Here is an 8,476-nt window from a genome sequence, read left to right as displayed (position 1 = left end):
CCACACCCCCACCTCATTCTCACTCAATGGTCACAGGTTCCCGCTGAAAGAATGTGACTGGATGATTTGCCACATTTCAGTACCTGGTGATTCCCACGACTACTCCCAGCTTCTAGGATTTCTTCACTTTCCACTCGTTTTTATAAAATAGGATAAAATGCAGTAAAATATTCAAATAACTGCATTTATGCCACAGGCAAGACAGAGGTGGCATGTCAGGGACCCTGGAGTACCACCTGCTGTTACAGCCATTTTCCCATTGGGCTGTTGCTTATAAACTGATAGGACTTTGGCCATTGCAGCTGGTATCAACTAGGATCAACATTCATGACTGTCACTTCCTTTTGCAAAACAGTGAGAAATAATGAACTTTGAAGAAGTTGTGGTTAACAAGCTCATCAGGAGGTCCCTCTGTATGTGGAACACGTGATGCACGTGTGTGAAGGTGTGAGACACGAGTAATCACGTGACATGCAAATGTGACACTGAGCACCTGTACCGTATGTGAATGAGAGGTTTTTTGGGGGGCTTGTACCCAGCACGGCCACACTGGCTTGCTGACACGACGTGAAGCCCAAAGCCACTCACCCTGTTCGCCATCGGAGATCACATCTTGCTCCCCTTTCTGGACCACGGTCACATTCCCCAGAGCCTGGCTGAGTCTCAGCACAGCTCCACGGCGATCACCGTTGTCCACGGGGTCTTTCAGCTATGCAGTAGGATACCATGGCGGTCATGAGATATGTGAAAGGATCCCACAAAAGTAGATACAATGAATGCCCTGCCTCATCTCTCCTGATCCTCAGACTCTCACATCGAAGGGAATCCCCGACCCACCAGGCACTTTATAATGGCTGAGCTCTGGCCCCCCAACAGAGATGTGCATTTCATCCACCAGGTAGAAGGAGGCCCACAATACCATGGGCAGCAAGTCCTCCAGGTAGAAGCCAACACTGGGTCTTGAGGCAGAAACTCTGTTCTGGTGCCCGTCCCCTACCCTGTCAGACCAAAGGTAAAGAACATTCATCATGGCTGGGATTTTGAAAGTTTACAGGAGTGATTCAACTTTGAATGATAACGTCTGTGGGGCATAAGATATGTAAGGTCTCACGGATTTACGTATATTTCATTTCATCCTCACAGACCCTATGAGGCAGATGCCATCGTTATCTACATTTCACAGACGAGGTGACGGAGGACAGAGATAGAGTGATCCACACAGAGTACAGATTGTGAGAGGCTGGCTGACCCCAGAGCTCACCATTCTGCCTTTCATCCAATCAAAGATGCACCGATTAGAAGATGCCCCAACACATGCAACACCAAAAACACAAAACCACTATTATGTGAAAATGTGCACTGTAGAAATGCATGCATCCTCGTGGCATCTACATGTCTGTCCCTGCAGAAGCACCTGCAGGGACTAGTGGGAGCAGAACTGCACAGCGTGTCCTTCACCCCTCAAGATGAGGAAGGCTTGCACATTGTCTTTAGGGTGGTCAACAAACTCACCACAGCTTCAGAGAGTCTGCCAAACTCCATGTGGTTGGGAGTGAGAACGGCCTTCCGGTAGCCTTGAATGAGGGTTGGCTGCTGAGCTATCAGCCACAGCCCATCCTGCACAGAACAAGGGCTCCTGTTTACTGCTTGGCCTTGGGGGCCTGGCTGTGAGGAGGGTACAAGAATGGAGAGGCCACACTCACTGCGTCAATGATGAGGGGGATACCTCTGGCCTTTGACACTTCTAAAATGCCCTGCAAGAAAAGGAAAAGCCCGTTACCTCTCAGAGGAATTAACCAAGCAATTCCTTGATAAATTTCAACACCAACTCATCAACAAATAGAATAAAGTGCATAAAACAGAAAAGACCCAAATGAACCAACAGTCCCCTTGTTAAGGCAGGGCACAGGGAACTCTGAAAACATAAGCTCATGGGTGACATTATGCACAGCGCTGGGTCGCAGGCTAGCCCACGAAGGGTGACCTCCATGCCAGTGTCTACAAATTTCCAACAGATATAAATCCTTGGGAATTCCCCTAAATCATCAGCTTTTATGTGTTTTTCATAACACTTTGCTATAAATGAGTGACGATAAAAAACAACTCTGAAAAGGTTATACTAAAAGTTTCAGAGGATTTTTACTAAAAAAAATTATATACGATCAACATATGGTTGCTTCTTATTATGAACCAGTACAAGATTATATATTGCAATAGCATATAAAAATGATCTCTACCTGATAACAGAAAACATTGAGACTAAAGATATAAGTAGAAATATCTTAAAACATTGAAAGATATAAGTCCACACATATTTAATTAAAAGTTATCATTCTGAAAATGAAATGTGAAACTCCACAAAGCATGAGCTGCCCTGACAGTCTGTCATACTTTGCTGACACTGGTCGGAGCTTTGGGAGTGTTTCCAAAGGCCCCTTCAAGTGAGGATCCGGGTATGGGAGCTTCATGGAAGCTTATTTCCTTCGTTAACAATGAAAATACTCTGCTAGCCTTTATTGTTAAAATTGACTGGCTTTTGCTAATTCAGATTTTTGAATCTCTGGTTTCATGGTGCAGTGTTTGGCCACAACGCCAACATCTTCATCTCTTTGTATTTTTCCTATTAAAAAGTTCTTACAAAAACAGTGTAAAGTGAATATTCAAACACTGAAATGTGAGTCAACACGATGGGTGGTAGTTGAATAACATGACATCACAAACATGCCAACAGTCAGGTCTACTGGCACAGTTAAGAGCACCACACAAAACCATGCATCAGTCACCCATTTAAGGAGTGATCTGCTTCCATCACTCAGAGGATTTGTATGAAGCACACTGTGCTTCCTGTCAATGTTTATTGCATTTGTAAGGATGGCTCACGTTAGCAGCAGTGAGGGCCACGAAAACACAATAACAAAACGGCTCACCATTCTCCACAACTGCAGCTGCATCTACCATCTAGTTAATAATCTAACCTACGAAAATGACACAGGAATGATCAAGCCACATCCAGATCAGAAAAGGCTGGAGGATGCTTGTGGAGGAACCAGACAGAGCTAAAATTAAACAAGCATTCCCACATAAGGGACCAGGCAGAAGTGAGCAGGAATGACAGCTCCCCAGAGCAGAGTCCTGGCAAGGACAGCCTGTTGGTGGAACAGCAAACTGCTATAGCTCTTTGAATCGGCAACAGAACTTGTGGAAATTTTTCCTAAATACCCAAAAGAAATGGAACAAATATGTATACAGAAATGTTCAAGACAACATGAATAGAAAAAGCTGTAAACAGCCTAAATGAACTAAATACATTATAGTATAGTATGATGTAGCTACTAAAATAAAAATATTAAATATAAAAACCAATATATAACAAATATACTATAAAAAGTATAATATATAAAAATTAAATAACTCACATGGAAATGCACAGGACCCAGAAGAGCCAAAACAATCTTGAAAAAAGTTCAAGGGCTCCACATTTTACCATTTCAAAACTTAATGCACAGCCACTGTAATGAAGACAGTGTGGTACTGGCACAGGACAGCTACACAGGCTGATGGGACAGAAACAAGAACCCTTATTTTATGTCAACTGATTTTCAACAAGGCTATCCAGACAATTCACTGGAGGAAAAAGTCTTTTCAATGAATGTTGCTGGAACAACTGGATATCTACTTGCAAAGGAATGAAACTGGGCCCCTTCCTTACACTATACACAAAAATTAACTCAAAACGGACCATAGATCTAAACATGAGTTAAAACAAGCAAGCTCTTAAAAAATTTGAGTAATTCTTGGGTCAAGCAAAAAAAACAAAAAAAGCAAAAAAAAAAAAACCCCAGATAAGACACCAAAACATAAGTGACAAAAGAAAAAATAAACTGGACTTTATCAAAATTAAAAATTTGTGCTACAAACTACCATCGAGGAAATGAAAAGACAACCCACCGAGTGAGAAAATATCTGTAATACTATCTCTGATAAAGGACTTGTATTTAGAATATACGAAGATTTTTAAAACTCAATAATAAAGACAAGCAATTTATTTTTCACTGAGGAAGGGATATGAATAGATACTTCAAAGAGCTACAAATGGCCAGTAAGCACATGAAAAAATATTCGACATCATTGCCATCAAAGAAATGCAAACCAAAACCACAAAGAGTGTGCATATGCACACACACACTTCAAGATACCACTTCACACCTACTGGGATGGCTATAATTAAAAAGATGGACAATAACATGTTAGAGAGGGTGTGGAGAAATCAGAACCCTCACACATTGCTGACAGGAATAGAAAATGGTGTTGCTGCTATGGAAAACACTGGCAGCTCCTCAAAAATGTGAAAGTTATCACAAAAATCTGTAAACTAATGTTCGCAGCAGCATTATTCGTAATAGCCCCCAAGTAGAAACCACCCAAATGTCCATGAACTCGTGAATGGATGAACAAAATGTAGTCTACCCACACAATGGAATACTAAACAGCAATAAAAAAGAGTGAAGTACTGACACACTGCAACATGGATGAACCCTGAAATTATGCTGAGTGAATAAAGCAAGTCGCAAAATGCCACAGTGTATGACTCCATTTCCATGAGAGATCCAGAATTGGCAAATCCATAGAGACAGCAAGCAGATCAGTGGTTGCCAGGGCCCGGGGAGGTTGAGACGAACAGGGTGCAAGTGCTGGTGGGTATGGGGTTTCTTTCTGGGGGTGATAAAAATGTCCTAAAATTGATCATGGTGATGGTCGCACAACTCTATGAATATATTAGAAATCACTGAATTGAATTGTACTGTTTAAATGGGTATTGAATTCTATGGTATGTAAAAACCTCATCTCAAAAAAGTTAAAAAAAACAGCAATTTACTTGCTACATGACCATCTCAAGAATGTAATTTAATTTCTCTAGGATTCAATTTCCTCATCAAAAAAACGAGAATAAGAATAAAAATTTATCTAATAGGGTTATTTTCAGAATTATACTAGATAATGAATTCATTCAGAAAACATCCAATAAACGTCTGCTATGTAGCAGGCACTGAGCAAGAAGCTGATAAGAAAGCATAATGCACTGCTTTGTATTAGCTGGAACATAGGAAATGCTCGCTCAAGAAATGTTAGCAATTCTCATGACCGCAATTGCTATTTTATATACAGAAAGAGGAAAGTCCAGAAGAATGAATAGAAATGTGAACTCTGGAGACTGGGCTGGGAAGTGCAGTGAGGCACACCCTCACTTCCCACCTTCCAGCTTGTACACTGCAAAATGTTTTTTTTTTCCCCCAAATAAACATACTAAGTTGTTTTATTATGCATTTAAATTCAGCGGCAAAAGAACTGAAGTAGAGAACTTTTCACGAGCTGTTTTCACCTTAAATTCACGCCTGTACCCTCTAGTATCAGACTAAGTTTTTATGTTGCTGTAATCAGTTTTTACAAATTAGGATGTCACTCCTTGTAGTAAGATATTTCCCCTTGAAATATAGTCCCTGAAGTGGGACTAACAAAGGGTCTGAACAGGTTTAGTAGGAGTACACATCCTAAGAGACTGCTCAAAGAGGGTACCTCAGTACCACACTTCTGTGCTATTTTCCCAGATATTTGCTGCAGTGCAATTCTGACCCTAACCACCCGATAGTCAATTTTGCAGGTGAAGGGCACAGACCCCACAAGACTGCCCACCCTTCAAACACCAGGCAGACCTCGGGGGTTTCCATCACCCATTCAAGTCCGATAATTAGCTAGAATGACTCTGAGAACTCAAGGAAAGCACTATACCTTCAATTACAGTTTTATTATAAAGGACATAAATTAGGAGCAGCCAAATGGAGAGAGACAAGGGGCAAGTCTGGGAGGGTCCCACAAGTTGCTCTGGGCCCTTTCCTGGTCAGTCAGGACACACACATCCCCCTCTGGGCACATCTGTGCGCGCGCCACCCTGGAAGCTCTCCTGAGTTTACTGGGGTCTCTAAAATTATGCTCGTGTGACTGAATTACTGCCCATGTGACTGAACTCAACGTGCAGCCCCCTCCTCTTCCCTCCCCTCCTTGGAGGTGGCAACAACTCTAATCTCAAAGTTCCTGGTGTAAAGGACTCCATCCTCAGTCAAATCTTTAGCATAAACTCAGGTGAGGTCCAAGAGGCCCATCTTGAATAAAAGCCATTTCTACCTGTTGAAAAAATTCCAAAGGTTCAAAGACTCTTTCCTAGGAACAGGGGACAAAGACCAGCCAATACTTTATTATACCCCTCCCGCCACTGGGATTTTGTGTCCCCAGTGCCACACACAGCGCAGGGCACACAGGAGTAGAATTAAATGCTGTTACTTACCTACACAGCCGCCTGAAGATGCTTTTACATAATCTCATTTGCTTCTCAGGGCTTAAGTATAGAGAGTACCAATTCTGGCACTGGATGTTCTGGACATAAATACCACAAGCCCTACCTGGATGACTATAAGCATCTGATATCTGCACCGGACATCATCTCTCTGTATCAGTTTCCACATTTATAAAATGGAAATGATGCTAATACCGATTTAGGATGTTGTGAGAACTAAATGAAGTTTACTAACATAAAGTACTCATAAAAGTGCCCGGCACACAAAACACAATATGTTAGTATTTAATTCACAGAGTCTACTAAACTCAGTAATCCACAAGTAGAATATGAAACAGATAATGAAAACAGAGCAGATGAGAAAACCCAAGGTCAATGAAGCTGTACAGCCTGTCTTGGGCCCCCAGCTAATAACTGCCCCAGGCCAGTGTTCTGTGAGACCCCAGCACAAGTTTTTTGTCCCAAGGGAGAAAAAACGCTTACAAGGAAATTCTGATAAAATCCAAGCACATTTCTCTTTCATTTAAGCTGTTCAAAAATAAGTTCATTTCTAATTACTGATCATAAATCTGCTGTGCATTAAACCCTCCGTTGAGGACTGAACTGTCTGTGTGGCAAGTACTCAGGAATACCAGAGTCCCTGGTTCACGGTGAAGAGCCAAATGCCCAGTGTAGGAACTCCTCACAGTTGAACACATCTGGACATGGCTCAAGTGGACAAGCACAGGACGCCGTACTGCCAGGACAGGGCGGTCAGGGCAGTGCCAGGGCCTGGCAGGAATCTCACATCAGGAGGGACAAGTAGGCAAGCATGGGGCCTGTCGATCACAGCTGTCAACAGGGAGTACACATTCATTTCAAGTTTTGTTCAGAAAACACCCTAACGAGTGGCTTCTTGAACCAAACTGTAGTCCCACCATGCTGTCTTAGTCCATTCGGGCTGCTAATGGTGTCAAGTGTGGGTCTCTTCCTGGTCACAGACTTCTCACTGTGTCTTCACATGGCAGAAGGAACAAGGGAGCTGAGGTCTCTTTTATAAGGGCATGAATCCCATCATAGGAGCTCCAACCTCATGACCTAATCACTTCCAAAGGCCTTACTAGTATGTCACCTTTGGGGGTTAGGATTTCAACACGTGAATTTGGGGGACATAAACATTCAGACCACAGCATGTGCTGCCTTCACAGTGTGGTTACACCAGCAGATAGTGGTCAGCCTACAGCCAGCCTAAGAGCCTCTATCAAGGAAGCACGAGAAATCAAACCTATCTATACCAGCAACATGTGTAAATCTCTAAACAACATAAGAAACATCACCACGATGTTTCAATGAAAACAGGGCATTAAAAGATGAGGTTTAAAGAGGGGACCAGGGAGTGTGTTGTGAGTTCCACTGTCATGACCAATGTGGCCAGGGGTTTACTGGCAAGTAAACAAAAGGTCAAGAATTCTATTATCACAAGGCTCCTTGGGGGACCACTACTCTGGCTCCATGCTGACAGGAACCCTCATTTACCTCTCTTTATAAACCATCCATCTAAAAAGCACTGCCAGACCACCCAAGACTGGCGTGGGCTCAGCCCCTACTGTGCCAACCACCACTAACTCTGAATGCAAAGGCACCGCTGATCCACTGTTCACACAGAGGTTCCAAGGAGAGGTCTTCCGCTTGGAGAAACTGAAGGGTCTAACACTCTTTGACCATGATTAACTTCTACTTTTCAGCAAGAGGTTAAGATTTTCAAAGATCTGAGTGGTGTTGCCTGACAAACTTGCATGCCCCATGCTAATTCCAGGTGGCTTAGAACCAGGAGAATCCCATCCTAAATTAAATCCTCTAATTTGCACAATGTGTCATCTAGAGCTACTGTTAAATTGTATTTGCCTCTCAGATTATTTATCCTGAATGCACAACTGCTGGCTCATTAATCTCTCCTGTTCTCTAGGCGAGCTCTTTGTGATAGGAGTGAATAGCTGCCCCTCCGACCCCGGGGTCTATTATCACAGCTTCTCATTCCAGAGCCCAGTGAAGCACAGGGCATTCTGTTCAGAATCACTCAATAGTCCAGCACCCCACAGACTTCGGCTGGCTTCCAGTTCTAGGCAGTGGGCTTCTTTTCTTTGTTTT

General features: G+C 42.8%; 1 protein-coding gene across 1 annotated transcript in view; it reads right to left on the bottom strand.

Moving 5' to 3' along the window:
* Positions 1-8,476, bottom strand: part of NAXD (NAD(P)HX dehydratase) — a 27,958-nt gene that overhangs the window by 5,208 nt on the left and 14,274 nt on the right. The window contains exons 5-7 of the mRNA XM_023519765.1: positions 1,704-1,754; positions 1,513-1,617; positions 589-709 (exon numbers count right to left, since the gene is read on the bottom strand). Of these exons, the coding sequence (XP_023375533.1) occupies positions 589-709; positions 1,513-1,617; positions 1,704-1,754 (277 nt within the window). The remainder of the gene's footprint in view (positions 1-588; positions 710-1,512; positions 1,618-1,703; positions 1,755-8,476) is intronic.

This window comes from Pteropus vampyrus, unplaced genomic scaffold, assembly GCF_000151845.1.
Source record: "Pteropus vampyrus isolate Shadow unplaced genomic scaffold, Pvam_2.0 Scaffold236, whole genome shotgun sequence".
NCBI classification, from domain to species: domain Eukaryota; kingdom Metazoa; phylum Chordata; class Mammalia; order Chiroptera; family Pteropodidae; genus Pteropus; species Pteropus vampyrus.
Note: the sequence above shows the minus strand (reverse complement) of the source record. Positions and strands in the feature narration are given on the sequence as shown.